At 44.0% G+C, this 13,656-nt stretch overlaps 1 protein-coding gene across 1 annotated transcript in view; it reads left to right on the top strand.

Moving 5' to 3' along the window:
- The window catches only part of HERC2 (HECT and RLD domain containing E3 ubiquitin protein ligase 2), a gene marked incomplete in the record, with an annotated part of 3,551,743 nt that overhangs the window by 680,132 nt on the left and 2,857,955 nt on the right, over positions 1–13,656 (top strand). Inside the window, 1 exon segment of the mRNA XM_044072055.1 lies at positions 12,503–12,754. Coding sequence (XP_043927990.1) covers positions 12,503–12,754 — 252 coding nt within the window.

Raw genomic sequence — 13,656 nt, 5'->3', positions numbered from 1 at the left:
TTATTAAAGAGAATTGGAAAGTGATTGTAGGAAATCCGGATTTAACCCAAATTGTTGGACAGGAACAAAATATGTCTTTCTGTTCACTTGCTGCAATATTCTTAACCTGGGGCGATCTCCTGCCTGAAGGCGAGCCAATGTCTGCCAGTATACAAAAGTCTTATACTGTTGTAAGGTACATGGGACATCGCACTTAGGATGCCGTCGGATGTAGACCATAGAAGTGATGTACGCATTTACCATCCTCAGAACTTTTGTACCACTAGTCAGAACGCCATTCTGATTGTTGGTCTGAGTGTTTCAGTGTTTGCAACTTCATCCTTTTGTCAGATAAGTGCCTCATTGGGGAATTTTTTTCTCACTACAGTTTTGGTTATGTCATCCAAGAAGGGCAAGTTGCATTGTGGAAGACAAAATCCACATAAGGACAGCCATTCTCAATGTCTCTTTTGTTTAGGCCCTAACCACGAGCACAAGTCCTGTAGCATTTGCCAGTCCTTCATTCCAAAGAGTCTTAGAAGCAGGCTCTCCTCTCTTGCTATATATTTACAGAACCAATGGCTTAAGTTGCTAGCTAAGTGTATGGAGGGTACCTCAGGGCCTGAAGCAGAGACAGAGAAGCACAAGGACAAGAAACCTCAGCCTTCAGTTTCCACTACATCTCCACAGACCGACATTTCTCCCAAGGTGCTTGTCAACCTTGAGGTGTGTCCGACTTTAGGCATGGAGTCACAGACTTGAGCCCAGTTCTGAGGCCACCTTGGCTTCTCCCCAGGAATGTTTCCCCTGAAGAAGAGTCCATTGATGCAGACTCCCCTGTGGGGGAGAGATCTTTTAGTGAAACTGTCCTGAAAATGGGAAAATACTTTAAATGGGTACTTCCCAAACTCTGATGTCCAGAAATAAATATCATCAACTTCTACAGATTGATATCTCTGGCACCTCTGCAGTTCCAGCGGTGCATCCTGCATTTCTAGATGCCTTTCACAATGCTTCACAAACCCCAGACTCCCAGGCCCCTCAATTGCAACAGTTTTTATATAGGGAAGACAATTAGGAAACTAGGTTGTAGAATAGAGGCGTATGTACACGTTAATAATGCGCTAGCAAGACGCAATATGAATTGTGCTGACTTATGCAAATTTAATTTTTGTTGTTGAAAAATCAATCAGCTGCCTTTTATTGAACAATTTAACAATTATTTAGAGTTCTTGGAACTTCATTGGCAAGTTATATTTTACATGCAGATGTGGCTCTGGGGCTGAATAAGTCTTTCAGTGAAGGGCTTATTAAAGTACAAAATTATTTAATACTGTTTTAATTTTTGTAATTCTTTCATTTTTACTACTTTTTGGACATGTAAACAACAGCTCACGACCAGAGCAATCACAGGACCTGGAAACAGATATTGTACTTCAAAAGACTCCTTTATTCCACTTTATATCCACAGATAAAAACAGCTCTTCAAAACTGAGAACAAGAAATATTGTCAAGCGCTTTCGCCCGGGCTCTCCCAGGCTTTATCAAGACAACTATAAGTGGAAAAGTACTTCCTTTATATACATTTGCCTATTCCCCTACTTCCTTAATTGTATTGTTGGACTTAATTAATTAATTAAATTTTATTATTAAACACAACCAATTGATATTTCTTAAAAAATTCTAATGGTTAATATTCTTTCAAACATTTAAAAACATTTAAAAACCTTAGAAATAAACTAACAAGTAAATAAAAATAAAAAATGAAAAATGAAAACACATACATCAACTTTGTCATAATTGCACTTTTAACAATCCACTTTAGCAGCATTATATGAAATTAAGAATAAGAAGGAATCGAATGCATTTTATAAGCATTCTCTTACTTGCAAAAATATGTGCTTAAAATTTTTGGTGTTGGAACAAGCATTTGATAGTGTAAGAGGAGGTGACTGGGAGACATCCCTTGAACATAAAGAATTGTTATGGCAATTAAAATTAAATGCCACAAAACCACCAGGCCTTAATGATGCCATAAGCATTAATAGTGTCCTAAAGTTGCGAAGAGCTAAATTATAACAAAAATGTGGTTTACAAGTAGGTTTGTAACTGTATAATGTGCATGAAATAACTGTCATAACATTTTTAGTAAGAAGGGTTTAATAGTGATGGTTTTTTACATCGAATTGTTGTAAATAAGGTTATATGTACTGTTATACATTTCATTACTTTGCATTATATAGGAATGTATACGCAGAAAGCTAAAATACATTTGTATACATATATATATTTTTTAGGAGGTTTGAACAATTTTTGGAACAGGAATTTTTATTTAAGCACAATATTGGTATAGAAAGTATTTTATATACATATTTTATACATTTTTATAAATATGTTTGCTTTTAAAAGCATGTTTCTTCTTTTTTATTACACTTAAGAATCATGTTTTACAAAATTATTTTTTAGTATAGCACAGATAAATTTAATAATATTTACACAATAGCTTAGGTTTACAAATAAATAAAAAACTTTTTTTAACAAGTAAGGTATACCATAAAACAACTTAAATTAATTTATGGACCATATAATGCTGCTAAAGTGGATTGTTAAAAGTGCAATTATGACATAAAGTTGATGTATGTGTTTTCATTTTTCATTTTTTATTTTTATTTACTTGTTAGTTTATTTCTAAGGTTTTTAAATGTTTTTAAATGTTTGAAAGAATGTATATAAATGTATATAAAGGAAGTACTTTTCCACTTATAGTTGTCTTGATAAAGCCTGGGAGAGCCCGGGCGAAAGCGCTTGACAATATTTCTTGTTCTCAGAAAAAGTTAACAATTGCATTTCTTGTGGGAAGCAAATACCTCATAAGGACTTTCATTCTTTTTGTATACCTTGCCTAGGCCCAGACCACGATGTCACTGGTTGTCGGTTTTGTGCTAGGTTCAATAAGCGAACTATAAAGCAATGCTTTGATTTCGCACAACACTGCGGTAGAAAATTTAATTACACTATGCCGTCGGAGCAGCCGACTACCGGCATGCATAAAAAACGCAAAGATAAAGACAGGCAGCCTAAATCCAAACCAAACTCTGAGGCCTCAGCTGGGCTGGTCGCCGGTTCTCCTGTTTTCAGTGAGGCGCCTACGCAGCCCCTGGCTACCACTGAATTGGATCCCCAGACCGCTTCGGATTCTCCAACAGAGAGTTCTAGGCCGACGCAGCCATTTTCTTTGGGCCCTACTGACGACATTGCAGAAGGAGTAGCCGGTGTTGTAGAAATGCCTTCGGTTTCTGAAGGTGTCTTCAGACCGACAACTCTCACCATAAAATCTTATGCTAAGCTTAAGACTCCTCTAAAATCAAAAAAGACTACACTTCAGTCTCCAGTTCAAGGCCCCATGCCTAAAAAAAAAACAGATGCTTAAAATGGCTGAAGATTTGATTTCTTTGATCAGGGGTTCCCATCCCCCCCCCCCGACAAAAGGCCTAGACAAGAGGAGGATTATGCCTCCTCTGATCAAGTGTCTGTTTCCTCAGGCTCCTCTGAGGAACAGGATTACTCCTTTCCCCCTTATGAAGATTCTGATGCTGAAGACTTCATTCCCTCAGCTTCTCCCCCTGAAGATTATTCCTTTGGGGAAACCTTACATACCATGAGGGAACATTTCCACTGGGAAGGTCAGGACTACTCTGACTCAAAGAAAAGGCTCCGAGAGTTTCTTTTACTCCCCCAGCACAAACCACGTGCTATTCCCCCCAGTTTTAGACATTGTGGATGATGTTTTCTTAGAATCTAGTCTAAATCCAGATTCTCTGCCTCCTGCTCCAGCCAAACCAGATAGATACTATAGAGTGCCTGACTTACACAAATTCCTATACAAAAGCCCTGTTCCTGATCCAGAGACAATCTCCCAGGGTCCCAAAGGGGCTAAGGCTTCTATGGCTAAAAATCCAGTACCCTCTGAAAGGGAATCCGGAGCACTAGATAGGTGGGGGAAGAAGGTTTACACCTCATCTACTCTAGCTATGTCAATTTCACATGCTTAAATACCAGCAATTCCTAATGTCTCAAGTAAAACAAAAGATGGACATGCACCCTCAACAGTCTGAATTCAAGGAAATGCAGGATCTGTTGCATGCAGCTGAACAGGTGGGCAAACATACCTTACAATGTGGTTTTGATGCCTTGGAAGCTTCCTCTAGAGCAGCTGTTACTGGTTCTGTTATACGTAGGCATGCTTGGTTAAAGGAACAATCTCTGCCTGATCATGTTAACGCAAAGTTACTAGATGCACACTTACAGCAGGATGTCTTATTTGGGGTTAAAGCAGAGGAGGTTTTATAGAAAATGGAGGATAAGGCAAAATCTATGCAGACGGTCAAAGATTTCTTTACAGGTACAGCCCCCACTCTTCAGCAGAAATTGGCCAACAAAAAATTGGTCCTTTCCAGCTTATGACAGACCACAGAGGGGTAAATACAGGTGACCAAGGGGCAGAGGACAAGCACAAATGCCTTACAAACCTCGCCAATGGGGCACTGCAACACAGAAGGGAGGAGAAGACAGGTCCCAAACTACTAGAAGGCAAACACAATGACTTAAACCTCAAACTGCCAAGCAAAACTCTCTTGGCAGCTCCCTTGGGAGGAAAATTAGCACTTTTTGCAGACAACTGGCGCATCGTCACAAAGGACAAATGGGTCCTAGACATTATCTCACAAGGATACAGATTCCATTTCCACACCTTGCCAAGGATAAAAGGAATGCCAAACCTGCCACAAAATCAATGGGCAGAGGCACAAAAACAAATTACAGCTCTCATGGACATGAGAGCCATTCATCTGGTACCTACACAGGAGCAAGGCCAAGGATTTTACTCAAGACTCTTTCTAGTCGCCAGAAAGGACAATGCTTGGAGACCCATTCTGGACCTTTCACTTTTAAACACCTTCTTGCAAGTACCCAAATTCAAGATGCTAACACTACAGCAGCTTCTTCCCATGTTGGGCAAGAAAGCTTGGCTAGTAACGTTGGACCTCAAGGAGGCATACCTGCATGTCCCTATCAGACAAAATTGCAGAAGATACCTCCGTTTCATTGCAGGTTCAACCCATTACCAATTCTCTGCACTGCACTTTGGCATATCTACTGCGCCCAGGGTCTTCACAAAATGCCTGGCACCAGTAATTGCATACTGCAGACAAAGAGGAATTAAAATATACCCATACCTGGACGACTGCCTCATCCAAGCAGAAAGCAAGGACATTCTCTTACAACACCTGGCTTTTGTAAAACGCCTTCTAAGTTGCCTAGGGTGCACAGTAAACGAAAAGAAATCAAAGCTAGTGCCCTCACAAAATATGACATTCCTGGGTGCCAGCTTGAATACAACGGCCCAGATGGCTTATCTGATGCCAGACAAACAACTACAATTAACTCAATACTTCAGAACAATGGCAACAAAGACCCACCTCCCTGCAAGAAAAATTCTGCAGGCCTTGGGCTTCATGGCATCTTGCATACTACTAATACCATTTGTAAAACTGCATATGAGAAAATTACAATGGTACCTAAAAAGCGTATGGACTCAACACAGCCACAGCTTGGAAACAATGATACCTCTCATTCCCTGCCTTCAGCAGGAGTTTCTATGGTGGTCACAGGCATGTCACCTCAACAAGGTTCAGCCTTTCACCTAACCCCCAGCCAGGCAAACTATGACAACAGATGCATCAGACTATGCCTGGGGGGCACACATGGCAGGGCGGTGCGTTCAAGGCATATGGACTGCAGATCAAAGGGATCTGCACATCAATCAAAAAGAAATGCTAGCTGTACAGAATGCTCTGACAGCCTTCAAGGACCTCTTACATCCAGGACAGCTTATCATAAGGACAGACAACACCACAGTAATGTGGTACATAAACAAACAAGGGGGTACACATTCCTACCCTCTATGCAGGCAAGCAATGACCTTGTGGAACACAGCACTGGCTTACCAAGTTCAATTACAAGCTCAGTTCCTTCCAGGAAAAAAGAACACATTGGCAGACTACCTAAGCAGAAACATCATGGATCCCCACGAGTGGAAACTGGATCCACAAGTATTTGCAATGATAACTCAAAAATGGGAGCTCCCAGACATAGACCTGTTTGCCAGCCCCCAAAACTATCAGCTAACAAAATTTTGCACAAGGACTTTTCACCATCAAGCTTGGAAAGTGGACGCACTCTCATTCAGTTGGAAAATGCTGACAGTATATTCCTTTACCCCTTCTCACAAAGGTGTTGCTGAAAGTCAGGATGGAGAGACCCCGAATGATGCTCATTGCCCCAGACTGGCCACGCCAGCACTGGTACCCACTGTTAAGGAATATGGCCCAGGGTCCACCATGGATTCTACCACAAATTACTCATCTGCTCACACCGCAAGACAATCAGATTCTACACAGCCAGCTCAAAACCTTAAACTTGGCTGCATGGCAAATCACCTAAGCAACCAGCCAGCTCCTCTCTCACAAGCTGTTATGGATGTTATTCTGGAGGCCAGGAGGCCCAGCACCAGGAAAGCCTACTCAGACAAATGGGAAAGGTTTTGCGCCTGGAACCAAGCTAAAGCCAAAATACCCTTCAGCCTGACTTACCTCAGATTCTGCAATATTTAACTGAGATGTTACACAAACGGCTTTCTTTTTCATCTATTAAAATCTATTAAAATCCACGCCTCAGCTATTTCAGCTCACTACAACACGGATCCTCCCTTATTTTCACATCCACTCCTAAGGCAGTTTCTCAGAGGGGCCAAAAACATTCGGCCTCCCAGGAGAGCACCAACACCTACTTGGGACCTCAACTTTGTTCTGGATAAACTTACGCTACCTCCTTTTGAGCCAGCTTTCTCAGCTGACTTAAAGTTTATATCATGGAAGACTGCCCTGCTGCTGGCAATTACTTCAGCGAGAAGAGTTTCAGAGCTTCAGGCACTAATGGCAGTAGAGCCTTTCCTCATTTTTCATCAAGACAGAGTTTCTCTACGAACTAACCCCTCCTTTATGCCTAAGGTGGTATCCAGTGTGGCTCTAAATCAAACCATCCATTTACCCACCTTCTTTCCAAATCCACAGAACAAAGGAGAAAGACTCCTGCATTCCTTGGACATTCACAGGCAGCTACGTTACTACTTGGATAAAACTAAGGTTTTCAGAAAATCTGACCAGCTTTTTGTATCCTATGCTTCAGCATCACAAGGAAAGGCTATCTCAAAACAGACCATTTCCAAATGGATATGACATTGCATACGTTTTTGCTACACCCAAAAAAACAGTTCCTGCTAGCATAAGGCCCCATTCTACCAGGGCAGCAGCTACATCTGCAGCCTTTCTCAGGGGGGTGCTAACCAAGGATATTCTGGAAGCTGCAACTTGGAGTTCAGTACACACCTTCACCAAACATTACCACTTACCACTTTACTCCAAGACTAGAGCTGTCTTCGCCACTGCAGTTTTGCAGGGCCTTCTAGCCTCCTCTAACCCTGTTTGACTCCACCTCCCATCCTTAGCTTTGGGATTCTACCCAAGTGTGATGACTGCAGCAGGGTAACACGATGAACATAGTGCAGTTTTGTACCTACCATAAATGTAGATGTTAGAGTGTATACCCTGCTGCAGTCCAGGTTACCCTCCCTCCATCCCCTCTGACCTAACTAAAACCTTTCAATACCTTAAAATCTGTTACAACCTTTGTGGTGTATTTGCTTATAGCTGGAGGGATATTTTGTTTATGCTAACCTCCTTTTTATTGGTACTATCTACTGACCACCATTTGGGTGTGGGGGGGGGGCACCTGATATCTGGGGCAAGAAAAACTGAAGAAAATGGCATCAGATGCCTCTCTTATACCCCTGGCGCACTGACGTCAGGGAAGAAATGACAGCAGCCGACGCCGGACCAAGACTTTGGAATTCGAGCCGACTGCAGGACCGCCTGACGGCAGGATAACCCAAGTGTGATGACTGCAGCAGGGTATACACTCTAACATCTACATTTATGGTAGGTACAAAACTGTACTTTCCTCCTGTTCTGCCTGCTTACTTGGATGCCTTCAATGCAGCCTCTAAGGCTCCTGACTCCCAGTCTCCAGACCCCAAGCATCCTGACTGCTTCTATAAAGTACCAGAGGACCACAAATTCTTAGTTAAGCCATGCTTGGCAGACCCAGCTGGTATTGCCACCACGGCAGATAAGCAATCTAGACTGCTGCCCTCTGCCTCCCTACTACCCACTGACAAAGACAGTAAGTACATGGATAGGATGGGGAAGAAGGTGTACACTTCTACTTTGGCTTTCAGAGCCATAAATTATCAGACCCACATGACCAAGTATGCATTAGACTTGGTTTCTCAAGCCTCCTCCATGCTGGCTTCCTTGCCTGATAGTCCTAGCAAGACCGACATCTCATCCAAACTTTCCTTGGCCCAACAGGTAGCCAGGCACTCCATAAGGTGCAGCTACGATGTTGCAGAAACATCTGCCAGGTCTGCAGCATCTGCTTCAGCCCTCAGGAGGTACTAATGGCCAAAGCTCCAGAAGCTCCCCGAGGACTTCAAGGCTAAAATCCTGGACGCCCCTCTGGACCGCAATGTGCTGTTCGGATAACAATCTGCTGACCTTTTTAAAAATCTGCAGGAAAAAAGCAAAGAACTCCAGGGCATTAAACACCTGCTGGTGTCGCCCATACCCAAGTATTATAGGAACTACCCTGCTAAAGCCTCCTTTTGTAAGACCCACTCCACAGCCCTCCTCTTCCAGGTCCAGGAGAGAGGCCAGAAGATCTACTAACTCCAGATCCTCTGCTCCACCCCAGCAACCCAGATAGCCCTTTCAGAACAGAGGAGGCCCCAGTAATGCATGACTGCATTGCCCACCTCCTCCTCTCAGCCCGCCTTTCCCACGGTCTCCCCCTTTGGCAATCCATCACTTCAGATCAGTAGGCCTTAAACATTATCCAAAAAGGGTACTTCCTATCCTAGAAAGAGAAGCCACCAAGAAGAGGCATCCCTTCCCACCCCAAAAGCCAGGCCCATCTCATGACTCAGGTTCTGACAGATCTTCTACAGCTAGGCACCATAGAGCCTGTTCCTCCAGGACAAGAAGGAAAAGGGTTTTACTCCAGTCTCTTCCTGGTCCCCAAAAAAGATTGCCCCCCGGAGACCCATCTTAGATCTGTCCCTTCTAAATCTACATCTTCAGGTACCCTCCTTCAAAATGCTCTCTTTCCCCACCTTGCTGCCTCTCGTTCCAGCCAAGGCCTTCATGGTCACCCTAGACATAAAGGAACCCTACCTTCACATACCCATCAGGAGTTCCCACAGACAATTCCTGCGTTTCGCTGGCCCTTCCTCTCATTTCCAATTTACTGCCTTGCCCTTAAATTTATCCACGGCCCCCAGGCTCTTTACAAAGTGCCTAGTCCCAGCCATTGCCTTCTGCAGAACTCAAGGGATACAGATTTACCCTTATCTGGACGACATCCTGATTCTGGCAGAGTCCAGGGATGCTCTATTAAAACATCTACATTTCACTATGTCCCTTCTGCAGAACCTAGGATTCACCAGTGGGAGGATGGCATAATGGTTAAGGTGTTTACCTTACGAACACAAGCTGCAGGGTTTGATTCTCACATGGGGCCTAATTGGCTAGGCTTGAAATGGCCCACAAGGGTAGTTAGCCTAGTACTAATCTATGAATCTGTGAACCATCAACCTCCCCAAATCCTCTCTGATACCAAACCAGGACAAGATTTTCCTCAGCTGCAGATTCCTCAGGACAAGGTTCTGTCCTTAACTGCCACTTCCACAAAGCTCTACTATCCCGAAAGGTGATGGCAAGGCATTTTCTTCGGCTCCTGGGTTTGATGGCAGCAACCATCCCCATGCTGCCTCTGGCAAGAATGCACATGCACAAGCTGCAGTGGTTCCTGAAGAACACCTGGTCCCAGCACCTACATCCCCTAGAGCAGCCCATCCCCTTCCTTCCCTATCTGAAAACAGAAAACAACTGGTGGATCTAGCAAGCAAAATTGAACCCAGGGCTCCCACTACAGCCCCCCCAACCCAAGTTATGTATACAGATGCCTCATTCAGGTTGGTGAGCAATTCTGGCCTCTTACAAGATTCAGGAAAAATGGCATCCCTCTCTTCAGGCCAAACACATTAATATCAGGGAAATGAAAATAGTTTTCTTAGCTCTACAGACCTTCACCCCCTTCTGGTTCCAGGAGTGTTCCAGATTGTCACCGACAACACCATGGTGATGTGGTACCTCAATAAGCAGGGAGGAACAAATGCCTATCAACTGTGCAGTCTATCCCTGCTATGGGACGTAGCCTCCCAGCACAACTGAGTCCTGCAGGCTGTCTACATCCCCTCACAGGACAACCACCAAGCAGAGCTCTTGAGCAGGACCTCCTTGCCTCAACACGAATGGATGCTGAACAGGGAGGTCTTCTTAGACATAGTCCACCGGTGGGGTGCTCCACAAATAGACCTGTTTGCCTCCCCCCAGAACAGGCACCTGCAGAACTTCTGCTCAAAAACCCATTCCCCTCTAGCATGGGGAGTGGATGCTTTCAGCATCTCTTGGGAGGGGCAGTTCCTTTACCCCCCCCCCCATTCCCACTGATTCAGAAAGTCGTCCTGAAAATTCAGAAGGGCAAACCAAAAATCTTGTTAGTGACTCCCTACTAGCCAAGGCAGCACTGGTTCCCCTTACTTCACAAACTAGCCAAGGGCAATCACTTTGTTACCCTACAAGGTGGACCTACTGTCACAAGACAATGAAACTCTCCTACACTCACAGGTACAGATGTTGTCTCTGACTCTGTAGGTAATTAACTTTTGATTCCTTTCAGACACCACTACTCAGAGGATGTGCTTTCAGTCCTGTGAGTGGCAAGAAAACCTACCACCAGAAAATCTTACCTGGCTAAATGGGAAAGATTTGCAAAATGGTGTCTGCAAAAGGGAAGGGACCCCAGCTCCGCCGAGGTTCCCCTGGTTCTAAACTACTTGTGTCAGTTGATAAAAAGTGGTGACCTTTCTTTTTCTTCTGTAAAAGTACACCTCTCGGCCATATCAGCCTGCATACCCTGGAACCCCCTTGCTGGCCAGGCTTGACGTAAAGCTCTTCCTTAAAGCGGTCTTGCACATGAGACAACTTAGGAAACCTATCCCTCCGCCTTGGGACCTTAACTACACCTTCCTCCTTACAAATGTGTACATGGAAGACGGTCCTTCTGGTGGCTATCACTTGCCAGAAGAGTGTCAAAACTGCAGGGTCTAATGGCCTGTCCCACCTACACCGTCTTTCACAAAGACAGGGTGTCCTTGCGAACCAACCCCTCCTTTATGCCTAAAGTGGGCAATGATCTCTTAACCAATCCATTCATCTGCCCACCTTTTTTCCCTTACCCACTAACGAAGGGGAGAGGATACTGCACTCCCTTGATGTGCACATACAACTTAGATTCTACCTGGACAAGACCAAGACCATCAGAAAGACTAACCAGCTCCTTGTCTCCTTCCACCCCAGAGCCCTGGGCAAGGCAGTCTCCAAGCAAACCGTTGCATGCTGGATCAGGAAAGCTGTTTACTTCTGCTACTCTCACCACGGAAAGGAAACCCCAAGGGGAATCGAGACCCATTCCACTAGAGCTGTGGCCACCTCAAGGGCTTTCATGAAAGCCCTAGACACAGCATCCATTTTGGAAGCAGCCACCTAGGCCACTATCCACACCTTTACCAAGCATTACAAATTGGACCAAGTTTCCAGAGCTAGGACAGGATTCTCCCGGGCAATCCTGCAGGGTCTTGTAAAACCCTCTGCATCTACCACCACCCTCTCATCCACTTAATCTGTGGTACACTCTCACACCTAGAATACTGCAACGTAGGAATAGGAGGACATAGAGTAGTTGTGTAAAATCTTTCCATAACCATAGATGTTCTTCTCTTCCATGTTGCTGTATTCCTTCATGCCCACCAGTCCCCCCAGGTCTTATACCATCCTGTACTACCTACATTTCAGTAGGTCTCCAAGTCACACACCTGTAAAAAACTTGCACACCTCCTGCTGGGCCTTATTCTGTGCCTACTAGCCTTCACTTCAAGTTCTAAGAATTGTGCTTGCAGACGTCACATTTAAGGCTCCTTGGTTTATGGCCCTACGTGTGATGTCCCACGCACACTACAGCAGCCAAGCTGAAGCTTTTGTATAGAAGCAGACGTACGCGTCGCCTGAGGGCAGGAAACCCCACACCTAGATTACTGCAACATGGAAGAGAAGGACATCTATGGTTATGGTAAGATTTTACACAACTATTCTTTCCTGTTTTATTTTATGCTTCTTTGACTTTTATTTGTTCTTGAACTTTGGTTGTTTACTCTTAGTATGAAGTTAAATGAGGTATCAGTCAATATGCTAAATGTATTAATTTGTTTATTTCATTTTTTTTTTTTTAGGTCAGGTATGGTCCTGGGGAGATGGTGATTATGGAAAATTAGGAAGAGGTGGCAGTGATGGCTGTAAAACTCCAAAGCTGATTGAGAAACTTCAGGATCTGGATATTGTCAAAGTGCGTTGTGGAAGCCAGTTTTCAGTAGCTGTAACCAAAGATGGCCAAGTTTATACCTGGGGCAAAGGAGATAACCAAAGACTGGGCCATGGAACAGAGGAACATGTTAGATATCCCAAACCCTTGGAAGGTCTGCAAGGTTAGTAAAGACTGGCATGGCAAATTATTTTCACTGTTTGACCTGTTACAAAAAAAATTCTGGTGCATTAAACAAGCTAGACCACTCCATGACTACTGAGAAAGGAAAGCTCTGACTGTGACCTATTTAGCAGCTTGGGTGTTGGATGAGCTGACTGAGGTGAGAGCTGGATGAAGAGAAGTTTGTCTGCTTGTAATTGCTAGGGGTGAGACTATAGGGGATTGCTGGGGCAGTTCTGGTGTCATGGCTCACAGTGAAGACTGGTGTGGGTGACAGAGCATCTGTATTCTGGCAAACCAGGACAGGGCAGATAGTGGGGCATCACTGCAGAGGTGTAGTAATTCCCTTGCTAACCACATTTCTTTGGCGGCCTCTGTTTTATTGCTTAATGTTTCTGTTTTTTATGGTATATTATGTATGATTTGTTTATTTTTATTCTTTACTTTGCTTTACTTTTATGTTTATCTATTTTATTTTAGTGCTGCTATACTTGTGTTATTGCTTGTGCTTTTAACACTGTTCAGTGTTTGGGTTTAAACACTTCAAGCCAAAGTTGAAGGAACATAGTGTGGAGATAATGACTAAGGTTTAACGACAAGTTGCAGAAATTTATGGGGGCCAGCAGTTGACAAAGCAGACTCCTTCACCTGCTAGCCTTGCTAACCAAAACAGAACACATTCTCCCCAGTTGGAGAATGGCAGCCCCAGGTCTGAAGGGTAAACCAGACAGGGCTATCACAATTAGGGGAATGGGAACACCAGCAATAGTAAATGTTCATTGCAGGAGTACTGTTGCACAAGTATGCTTAATGAGAAAAAGATGTAGGTGAACGTCAGCCTTGACTGGACAGACTCTTAGAGCTTTGTAGCTCCCTTAGACTCTCCTTCATTCCCTGTACCCC

Source organism: Protopterus annectens, chromosome 5.part0 (genome assembly GCF_019279795.1).
Source record: "Protopterus annectens isolate FY-2018-M chromosome 5.part0, PAN1.0, whole genome shotgun sequence".
Lineage (NCBI taxonomy): Eukaryota > Metazoa > Chordata > Ceratodontiformes > Protopteridae > Protopterus > Protopterus annectens.
The sequence above is the reverse complement of the archived record's forward strand: the minus strand, read 5'-3'. Positions and strand labels throughout refer to the sequence as shown.